Here is an 11,573-nt window from a genome sequence, read left to right as displayed (position 1 = left end):
TCCTCGACTGGGTTGCCTCCCGACAGCGTGAGCAGACGACTGCCACTACTAAGTACATGTACAAGTACCTGCTGGTGTTACAATCTTTATATGCTCCAAATAGTTAGCCAAAGCTCTGTGGAAAGACAGAGGGTACAGGGTCCACTAAAGTTCTGTCTTTGCGCGTTCATCTAAGCCCTCAACTATCTGACTTTTAAGAAGATTAATACTCTTCGTGTGTAAGAGAAAGCAGGGTGAATAGTAAGAATTGGCTTATGGTGACGACTTTCACATGCGCATAACCAGGGTTAGGGTCATTTAATAAGACTGGTTGCCTGAACTCCCTCCTGGTAAACAGCCGGCCCCCTAGAATAGCTCCCACCCCTTTTCCCTAGCTATACCACAGACAGTCAATCTCTAACTCATCCCCATTTAACGACCCATGAATTACAGCTAGCAATAACGGGCACCCAGAGCAGCCCCAAACCAGCAGTAACATTCGTCAGCAAAGGAAGCAGCCCAGTGTCTTCACAGCTACTAACAGCAATGGAAAGCTCACCCTTGTCGAAGCAGATGCTGATGTCTGCGGACACAGACAAGATTAGCCTTCTAGTCCCACACGCTTAAACTGGCACGAACAAATGTCATCCTCGCGCTACTACTGATCACGAACCGCAGCACTCCACGTAAGACCGATACGCTTTTCAGACTCCAACTGCTATCCCACAAATATCACCTGCAACAGACGCTCTGAAGGCGTATTGACCTTATACAGAGCCAGATATGCTTCACCCGTAGTAACTACTGATTCACCATGTTACAAGCACGGGAGTTCGGGGTGTGGAACAGATACTGCACCATCCGGAGGGAATATAAGTCTTCTTGGTCCCTTCATTAACAGGCGAATCCGCAAGAAACTATGCATAAAAAGATTGACCAGCTGGGGATGGAGAGCCTTTTCCAGTTCCTGCTTCTCTTCCTCAGGCTCTCTCCTCCCTCTTGCTCACACGCGGAAGTATATAGGCTACACCCCCATACTCTCTCCAACACGCACAGTCTCCACCAAATCGCAAACGAGCACTTACCGACCCTATAATGCCATCGTGAGTATCCCCACGTCTAACATCACAGTATGCACAGCGCCAGAAGGCCCCACCTCGTTCATCCTCCTGATTTCCTCGCTAACCTCAAACTCCACAAGGCCCTCGATCCACCAAAATCACCCTCCACAAGCCATCATATACCACCCTCATCATGCTCCCGAACGTACTATGGCACCAGCCTGGGGCTCGAATCCATCGCGCAATCTCCCCTAGTCAACTACGCGGATGATAACATGGGAGCAGATGAATGAATGAGAGTGAGCATATCGGCGGGCGGTGACCCGAATACCAAGTGCGGTGGCGTAACGTAGATGGACTGGGGCCGACACGCGGTAGATCTCTGTGTACATTATATTACCTAAAATAATAGACCCACAATAGGAGCTTAGATATTCCTTGTCAAACATATCCTATAATTCTTTTGCTACATATATATATCCACTGATCTAAACGTGCGTTCTATCCTGTTGCAGCGGGTTGCAGGCCCTGCTGCACGGGTAGCTTCCACTCCATAGTACCCCGGGGAGATGTTAGGTATTCAGGCACATTTACCCAAACGTTACCTTGCTCTGTTATAGCTATCCCGCCGAAGTAAGAGATTGGGTTCATGGCTGTCCATTCCTATGAGTTGTCGCTCGGCTCTTTTACTTGTTCAAGTAACGTGAATCAATTAATTAATCACCCAATATCCTGATCAAAAGAACCAAATCAATTCCAGATATGAGCCTTATGATCCGGATCCACGTTGTCAGCTTCCCATACAAGCAAAAGGTCTTGGCACATTCTTTCTGGCACATATGTAGGTGGTATCAACCTATTTATTCTACCCGCTTTCTCATTCCTCCACTCTATATACATCAAAGCCTCTCTAACCGCTATTTTCAGAATGAGATATCAACAATGCAAGGATATATGACTAGAATACATCGCGCCATTTACTAAAACAAATCTAGGGGCAGGGGCATGTAGGATTATTAACCATCGGGTGAAAGATTATGTCCTGAGGGAGCATCGCCGAACGTTTAATTGAAGGTGTCTTTGGGGAGGGCGACCGGAACTCGAAAGGGATATAGAAAATTGCAGGAGGGGAGAGTTAATCAGAAAAACATGTCCTGATAAGCGAAAGGTATCAGGGTTTTTATACTTGGGAAAGGCATCGGAAAAGCCACGAATAGTCTTCGTCGGATGTGTTGTGTCGTTGTGATATTATTTATCGGGGAGCCAGCCATCAATGCAATGCATCAGGTATTCTAAGGTATCAGAGTCACTGCCGCTGGAAGCATAACGGTGTTGGCAATGTATCATATTTCTTGCAGTTAATTGACATGTCCTTGAAATAAATCCTGAAACCATAATAATGACAAGACCGGCGTTTCATGTTTCAACTAGGAAAAATGCTTAGGACGTCCAGCATGTACCTCAAGCGGATATTGTGGTTCTCTTCCTCCTCGTCCTCCTCGCCCTCAGGGATGATAAACTGTCCCCCGAAACCATCCTCAAGACAGGTGAGACAATTAACAACAAGCTCCGTCATTTTGTCTCCGGCCGCCGCAGGCAGCTCAGTCCGAGCGATATCGATCAATATCTTTTGCACATTTCGGGGAATCTTTGTCATTGCTTGTGTGTTTCCGAAGAAGTCCGGTTGGACTAGTCCGAGGTGCAAGGCTCTCTCTTGATACAACTGACTGATATGGTAAACACCGTTTTTTTGGTCCATGAAGGTCTTCCATAAAAGGACTTCCAACATACAAACCCCGAGGCTGTAGATATCGTGACCCATAACATAATAAGCGTCTGCCTTTTGTCCTTGTCTTTGAGGGTGTTGGTAAATTCCTTGTTGCCAATCCTTCGAACCCAGGAGCTTCGTGGCATGCCCAGCGTTCCGGGACGATTCCCAATTCGTTAGAAAGACTGTCCCGAGAATGATTGATCTTATTGTTTTCTCGTCCGTTGTATCGAGTGTGTCTTCCGGGCACAGGATGATAAGATTTTGGGGGCGAATATTTTTGTGGACGAGTTCGAGGTCATAGGTGAATAGAACAGCTTTAGCTAGTTGGTAGCAGACGTTTAATCTGGCAGTCAAAGACGGGACTCGAATAGCAGGGTTACTACAGAGGAGAAGATCATGAAGAGTTCGAGGGGTCCCACGGTCAGAGGGGATCGAGAAAACAAGCTCGTGGCATTGGCGTGAAGGGACGTGGCGGTATCCGATAATCCTCGGGATCCCGTGCGAGATCTCGGCTTTATAAAGCTTTGATGCAAGGAGGAGAGCCTCTTCCGATGCGCTCTCTTGCTCTCCCCAATGATACAACATAGGCTCAAGAATAAAAGTTCCACGACCGCGAATATCTTTCGCATTCTCACAGTTCGTAAGGAATCCCTCCCGGAGGTATATTTCTGAATGTGGGAGCGGGTTTTTTGTTGTTTCGTCTTCGTCTCCGCCGATAAGTTGAAATTGCGAGCTCGTTAGAAAGAGGCGAGATGGAACCATCTTTTTGTGGCGCCAGATGCCGTTTAGCGCCGCGTCCACATCCTGCCCCAGCTTCCGGAGGTCTCGAACAAGCTTGAGAAGTTCTTTCTTCCCACCGAGCCATGCATATGCGATAGATCTTCTCTTATATTTTTCCAGCAGGTTATCCGTCTTCACGAGGCGGTCCTTGATGTCGGACAAACGCGCTCCCAGATAGGCTTTCAAGCCATCGCTGACATCTGGGTACTTGATAACGATTTTGGCACTCTCAAGCTGAGCTGTCAGCTGGGTGCTGACAAGCTCAACCTCCATGGCTCTGATCTCTTGGAGTGATGCTGGGGCATCTTTGTAGTCGTTAACCTTTTCGGCGAGATAGTTGCACGCCGTGATGAGCACATCGATAAGTCCGGGGATCCCGATTGCCAAGCCAGCGACACCAACAATAGCTTCCATTCTGTCTTTTTTTTCTCTTTTTGTTTCCTTTCGTAGTTTTAGCAGTGAATACGCGACGCGGAGAAAAAGGGGGGTTGGGGTGGGATGAGGTGAAGTTACTTCTATACACTTTAGCGGTAGTTACTTGGTATACTCTTGTCTTCTTTAATTAATAATCGGATGGTTCGGGCGCCTATTTATACTCGGTAAGCACCTACGCGACGCGACCACTACAACCTCACAAGCTAAATGAACGGAATAAACAGGGTAAAGGGTAAACTTACTGCCTGCTGGTTGTCTTTTGGTTGATGTGAGGGGTACATGTAATTACGCGGATAACTTGGTGATTATCGAACATAATACATGTAGTAATGGTAGTGGACTAAGGCCGACTTTCCCTGAGCCGCGCCGCGGGGGGGAGGGTTGCATGCTTGTGCTGATATGTACTCTATTTATTCCTTTACGCCTAACGCCGTAATGAACACAGGCGCCAACAGCTTCCTAAATGGTGACTGGCCGCCACACAGCTTGTCCAGACCCAGCTGTGGCTTGAAGGACGATCCAATGGGAACACATGTTATCGTTTAGAATCGAATAATATAATCAGCACAAGGATCAAGTATGTATCATGTCAGTCATATCGAGTGTGACACATATATTCAGGGCTTGGGAATGTACCTAATCTACATGTATCTACCCCGCTTCTTAGTTTTTCTATCCTTTCTATCTATCCTGGTGCGTTTCATGATAACGTCATTTATAATATAACCAGCACCGCGTTGTTTCTTTCTACACTGGACTGATAATATACCTTAACGTGTCACCCCCATAATAAAGGGCTAGAAGTTTGGTGTGGGGAGTAGACGTACTCGGGAGTGGGAAATCTACCCCGCCAGGTAGAGTAGGTAGGTACATACACAAATAATACCGGTGTTTGTTAGTTGCACCCTCCAATAGCTGTGTTTTCTTGCATACCCAAAGTATCTGGCAAAAAGCTACGCATGCCAAAAAAACGAATTTTACTCATGGTTGGCATTGATCAATATGATTGTGTTTGTAGGAATTATTTGGCCCCCTGAATAAGGACCACTGCTTGGACCAGGGGTGCATAAGTCGATAACAAACAATTGGGAGACTTATTCGGAAATGCCTGGTCATACTCCGATCCGCTAAACTGGTATTTTTGTCTACTGATTCGACACATGGCAGACCATTTGCCTTAAAACAAAGTTTATAGTTCCTCTCATTCTGCGGACTAGTACTAACAAACAAAATCCTAAGATGGATTTATAGGCGCCGAGATATTGGGTTGTTCAGTGGACTGGCGTATGGGGTACGCCGAACAGAGGATTTTTTTTTTTGTATGTAGATCTGAGAAGCTGGCGACTTGATCAATGTCTTGTGTGACCGGCCGTTCGTTCGAATGGATGCAGTACCTCATGATGCATATCCGATTTCGTTCCTTGGAGCAGATCATTCCTTACTGCAAATTAGCAAATAAGGGTTAGGTGTTCTTTCCGCGGTTTTCCGTGGTTTTGAAAGTATTTTCTTTTTGGTATTTTATGACATCGGCCATGAAATCTAGTGGTTCTCGTAGCCAGTTTAGGGTCTATACGGAGTATTCTTTCGGGATATTGTAGTCAATGTTGTTTTGTGGGTTGCACTATTTGTGTACGTTCCGGGGGACATAATACTCCATTAAAGAGGATATGTTTCTTACCATCTAGCTGTTGGAGTCTAGCCAACGATCTTTTTTGTTCCTGGGGTACCGAAATAGCAGTCAGTCATTACGTCTGGCCCTAATGGTCGAGGAAGATAGATCACTTGAGATCGGAATCGCGGATCTCCAATTAGGTTGCAGGCACACCTCGGTTTCTTACTGCCCAACCAATATTTTGCCGGAGGAAGACTGTACGTACCTGTTAATTCTGTCAAACGACAGAAAAAGGTATGCATGCAGGGTTGACCACCCCCAACTCTGAGGGGCTAAGCGCGACCGTTGTAGACCCCAACTAGCGAAGTCGATCAGTTATCCTCCGTGTTAAGTGGGCACATTGCGGACTCCAGAGCCGGACAACTGGAGGGGCATACTGGTTGGTCCCAGGGATCTAGGCGAAGGAGAGTGTCAGATGGAATTTGAATTCGGGCTACCACTGTGTTGCCGCGATGATCGCCCCCGGAGGATTATCAATAGACTTTATTACCGCATCAGGTAGGTTCTGGTGCGAAAGCTGTAATTCTGACTTGAACAGGCTAAATTACAACAGAATATGCGATTTCTGGGCGCGAGATTTAAACTTTAGACGTTTGATAACGTTACAACTCCAGATCAAGAAAGGACAAAAATAATCTAGCTCCATGTAGTTCGTACGGTGTGGCGCCGTTATATTAACATCAACGTTCTAATAATCTAGCTAGCGGGGTGGTTGTAAGGTCACTAGCGCCCGAAATTCTGGTCAAAGGTCCTCCTCCCCGGCCCCGGTTACTGATGGCCAAGTCATATAATAAGCTCGATCACGGAAGTGTTCCTCGAATATTCTCATCACTTCATGCATAATTTCCACTCCCCCAAATCCATCCCCATTGACTGGACTAAACATTCGCACTCACAAGGCTCAATAATCAAATCACTTAACAGAGATCAATTAAAATGGTGGCCCCCCCGGTCTTGACTTCTAAACCGGTTATTTGGGCTGATTGATTGCTACAGGGATTTAATAATGTCATCGTGGATGGTAATACCTTTGAGTTGACAGGTTCGGCAGGGCACGGTAGATTTGGTACCGCGTTCGTGTATCGGCATGAGTCTGGGCGGAAGCTCATCTGCAAGTTGATCTCCCCAACCTCTGGGACCGAAGATATCACGCACTTGATAAAACGGGAGATTTCAATTCTCCAGACGCTTACACACCCAAATATCGTTCGATATATTTCCTCTGACTCTGAGCCACCAGATGGACAGGCACGCATCTTCATGGAGTATTGTGAGGGTGGTGATTTGTCGAGGTTCGTAGCATCTGGCCCTTGCTGTGCTCGCTATCCCGAAACTCGTGCGTGCAGAGACTGACAAACGGAAAAGAGTGGATAAAGCTCTCTTTACTCCCGAGTTTATTTGGAGAGTATTTTTCCAGCTAGCCCTCAGCCTTGCCTACTGCCATCACGGCTTGAATGTCACCCGGCTCCCCAATGGCGTCCACAAGTTCGAGGTGGAGCCCCGTTGGACGCCGATTCTTCATAGGGATATCAAACCCAGCAATGGTGGGATCTTTCCATACAATCTCCGGTGGTACACTGGGCTGATGCTAACGTATAACCACTTGAGCTCCAGTCCTCCTCTGGAGTTCGGATTCTGATATTGTTAAGCTGTGCGACTTTGGCATTGGAAAGGTGATCAGATCGGAAATGTCGGGTACCTACACTGGCACTTCCGCTTTTAGACCACCGGTATGTTTTAGATAATCTCTGTATTACACTCCTTTTGGCCCATGCAGACACTAATTTGGTGTAGGAAATCACGCGCGAGAAACCGCATTGGACTACAAAATCCGATATATACTCTCTTGGTTGTATGTACCCCTGCAATACACTCTCTATCATTTTAAAATGCCAACCTCAGTGCTAAGCTGACATGAATCTGGCGCTGAAGGTACCATCCTATATCTGATATCTCGAACACTCCCACCCAGCAATCAGCGACAACGCCTCACCGGGAACGCCTTGCTCGAGGCTATTAGGAATAAGGCCCCCGGTTTCGATGATATATTCCCAATCATTGAGAAATGCCTCGATATCACCCCCGGCAGGGATGGCCGGGAGCGGCCCAGTAGCCTCACCTTGCTAGAGATGACCGGGCACCGTGCTGCGCAATCAGCACCAACAAACAGCCTATGCAGCATCCAGCGATGGGAAACCTGCTTCGAAGACCTCATCGAGTATGTCGGAAAATACAACGGTAGAACACTAGGCGCGGGGCACGAAGACGAGCTAGTTTTAAGACTATGTTTCCTCATCAGAGATGGTGGAGATAGGAGGCTCGCAACCATGCGGGAACGGCTCTCGCACATAGAAGAGGGGTCGGTGATGGCGAGGCGACTCCGGAGGGCCATCGCGGTCCTCGATGCAGAAAGGAAATTCGACGATATTGTCCGGATCGCCGAGAGGTTATCGTTATCACCCGATATGCCTTCAGCGCAGAGAGATGGGTTGGTCCATCAATTGCTGCAACTCATGAAGAATGGGGGAGATAGAGTGACAAAGGGAGAAACGCAAGAGACTCCTCTACATAGAAGCGTACGAAGAGGTGAAGCGAGCCAAATCTCGATATTGCTACGTGCTGGGGCGAACATCAATGCCCTTATGTCAAGGGGAAGAACGGCACTACAAATTGCTGCTGATTTGGGGTTTCAGCAAGTGGCATCAATCCTCTTGGTGAATGGAGCGGAAATTAATGGCCAAGATGGAAAAGGTTATACAGCACTACATCTCGCAGCTCAAAACGGGCATGACATGGTAATACGCACCCTACTGAACCAAGGGGCGGATATCAACGGAAGAAATGGGGAGGGGGACACGGCGCTGCACCTTGCAGCGCAGAGAGGACATCTGGCAGTGATTGGGGCTTTGTTGGAGAAAGGGGCTGGAGTCAATGAAAAAGATGCAAAAGGACATACAGCTCTGCATTTCGCGGCAGAGAATGGGCATCTAGATGCCGCGCGGTTGTTACTGAAGAGCGGGGCAAAGGCCAATGCGGAGAATTCCGCTGGGAATACCGCACGAGATATGGCAGTCCAGCGAGGGTATTCGAGGGTGGTAGCACTTCTAGACCACTAGAAATTTCACTTGGCCTGCATTTCTTAGTCTTTTTTTTTTCATTTTGCTGCTTAATGTCAACTCGTGTAATTTTATAATCACGAACAATGGAAAGATACAAATGCGGTTCTTAGATATCTCTAAATTTCTCAAAAGGACTCATCTCCAGCTGCAGACCTTAGCCCCAACTCCTTTGATTTCCGTCCTGTTGCTGTCTGATGTAGTATTGGACCTCATGAACTCCCCCGAAACCAAGCCACTTGAGCTTACCAGGTTTTGGCAACCTTTGAGTTTTGGCTGGTACAAGCGGCACGCATAAAAAACGAGTTGATATATGTACTCGTTCAATTCAAATCCTAAACCTTAGTCACCGTGGAGTACTGGGGGTTGCATGCTTATATGCGCTCTCTCCGCATTTCGGTATTTATGCCCCATTTACCCGCCGAGTGTAATTATCGATTCAAGGCCTCATAAACTCATAGCGGAATAATCATCTATATCTACTCCAATGGTACTAGAGTTAATAAAAACATAATAGATACCGAATTTTGTTGGACATCTGATGGGACCGGTTTGATCTAGCCATGTACGGACTCTTGAGCATTTTGGAATCACTTGAACTATGAAGGCTTAAAGCAAGCTCGATTCCACATGCTCTGTGGAGGGAGTTTTCCCAGCATCCGGTGCCCATGCAATTAAAGGGCATGCGGAGATGCGGAGGAGTGTGACTAAGCGAAGATGCTGGCCTTAGACGTCGGTTGGGGTATTCCACACCTGAGACTAACGTCTCTATAAGTGAAGCCCTGCATTGGCCATAACCGAAGGGTTGCATGCAAGTATGAAAAAAGCTCGATTCTACAACCACACCAACACGCGGATTATGGCCCACGACGAATCTACTCTTACATAGAGGGTGACCGAGAGTACAACTCCTCAAAAAAAGAAGGAGGCATTGGCTATACGCCTGTTATACTAGACGATCTAATTCCATCTGAGATGTCACTAGTACTTTCCTGGGCACCATTCTAACGCTCTACCATATATACACCACCCTGTAATGGAGATGTACTTCCACGCGCCCTCTAGAGTACGCCCAAACCCGCCAAGGGTGCTTGGTGGAAGGATTATCCGATACACCTTTTGGTGGCTTTCTTAAAATGTAACTGAGGTACTGGAGGTACTATTGATTGCTTGACCGACCCATTCAATACATGCATGTAGCCTTTCGGCTGTGATACCAGATCCCCACCTCTATCAAAAAATAAGAAAACATGTAAACAAAACAAAAGAAAAGATTCCACACCCCAACTCGATTCCTGTCATCTTCTTTTATCGTGAGAAAAGCGTCCGGAAATGTACACTTGAGAAATGCACTGGGAAAGGCACCAGGAAAAGCATGTACAAAACTAGAGGAAGTTCTACTCAAGTCAGAGAAAAAATTCCTGAAAGTGGGGGAGTCATGACGTGGTGAAATCTGTATAGTAAATATTTGGGCACACCAACAGTTATCGTACACATTGAACTTGATCGCCGTTCTGTGATCTTCTGGTATTTGCTTCCTGGCTCGAGTGGAACTTCCTCCAGTTTTGCCCATGCTTTCACTGATGACTTCTCCGATGCCTTCCACAAGTATAGGTTTACTGATTTTTTTCTTGATAAATTTGTTCACGCGCCCCTGGTAACTCCCTCTATATATCTTCCACCAGGTTAGTCTAAACGGTCTGTCACCCACAAAGGGGGAGATAGGTGAAGTACCGAAACATTGACAATGGTTGTGGAACTTGTGGTCACGTCGAACGCTCGCCCAAATATTGACCAACCACGTGACAAAATAGAATGATGGTGATGTAGCTTGAAACGTAGCCCATGAGTTGCTGCTGTCTAAAAACTTTTTATAGTTATAAACCGCACCTGCATAGGTTCAGGCACCCACTCGCACTTGTCTTGGATGCCTGAATATTGCCACACGTGCACGCGCACGGCTCGGAGCTTGTACATGTGGGTTGCCTGAATTTGCTGTACCCGGGGACGCAGGAAAGTGATACAACGTTTGAGCTAGCAACGCGGAAAGGCACTCGGAATTTCAATTTTTAACACAGCACAATACTTGAACAAGATAGATATTTTAGTCATATAAATGATACATCAGTCTCTAGAATAGAGTCTTTATTTTTTTCGGGTCATTGATTTGGGGTTTTTAGCCGGCAAAGAACAACCCGCGACAAGAGACTGCAACAAAAGGAGAAGCAATGGCTATTCATATTTACTCTTACCATGGCTATGATCTCCAGCTTCTAAATCATCATAGATTCGGTCCAGATTCTGTTAGCTTGTTTTATTGTTGAGGAATATGGACTATTTGATCGCTGCATCACTTTCCGGCACCCCCGGGTACATCGCCACGTATAGCAATCTGCACTAGGTAGATTCTCGTATCGGATTGAAAATACCTCCAGGGCCATCACTCGATTCTTAACGTAGAAGTAGTTTGTTTGTTAATTCATTTATTGTACATAGAAGTAGGTATTATACAATTATTAATAAATACATTTATCAATTCCCATATACAGTCGTTCGCCGATATAACGAATGCCAAAAAAGCCACAAATTTGCTATAACGAACGGGTTTCAGTGATCCGAATCTAAATTTCACATAGAAACTTGCCTGCTATACCGAATAATCTGCTGTATCGAACGGAAAACTTTGGAACATGCACGTTCGTTATATCGGCGGACGACTGTACTGAGACGCTTTGACTCTGTCAGGCCCCTGCCGCTGC

General features: G+C 46.5%; 3 protein-coding genes across 3 annotated transcripts; 2 read left to right on the top strand and 1 right to left on the bottom strand.

Annotated features, from left to right (window-relative positions):
• Positions 1-525: 525 nt before the first annotated feature.
• Positions 526-1,333, top strand: LAJ45_03726 (uncharacterized protein; the record flags this gene model as incomplete). The annotated part of the gene is made up of 4 exons (XM_046113310.1): positions 526-591; positions 658-665; positions 755-1,082; positions 1,181-1,333. 4 exons carry the CDS (start codon positions 526-528, stop codon positions 1,331-1,333), a joined length of 555 nt encoding a protein of 184 aa, XP_045973603.1.
• Positions 1,334-2,463: 1,130 nt separating this feature from the next.
• Positions 2,464-4,005, bottom strand: LAJ45_03725 (uncharacterized protein; the record flags this gene model as incomplete). Its single annotated transcript, XM_046113309.1, has 1 exon — positions 2,464-4,005. One exon carries the CDS (start codon positions 4,003-4,005, stop codon positions 2,464-2,466), a length of 1,542 nt encoding a protein of 513 aa, XP_045973602.1.
• Positions 4,006-6,634: 2,629 nt separating this feature from the next.
• On the top strand, positions 6,635-8,814 carry LAJ45_03724 (uncharacterized protein; the record flags this gene model as incomplete). The annotated part of the gene is made up of 6 exons (XM_046113308.1): positions 6,635-6,637; positions 6,695-6,990; positions 7,064-7,242; positions 7,313-7,428; positions 7,493-7,550; positions 7,631-8,814. 6 exons carry the CDS (start codon positions 6,635-6,637, stop codon positions 8,812-8,814), a joined length of 1,836 nt encoding a protein of 611 aa, XP_045973601.1.
• Positions 8,815-11,573: the final 2,759 nt, after the last annotated feature.

Source organism: Morchella importuna, assembly GCF_003444635.1.
Source record: "Morchella importuna strain M04M26 chromosome Unknown Morimp01GS008, whole genome shotgun sequence".
NCBI classification, from domain to species: domain Eukaryota; kingdom Fungi; phylum Ascomycota; class Pezizomycetes; order Pezizales; family Morchellaceae; genus Morchella; species Morchella importuna.
Note: the sequence above shows the minus strand (reverse complement) of the source record. Positions and strands in the feature narration are given on the sequence as shown.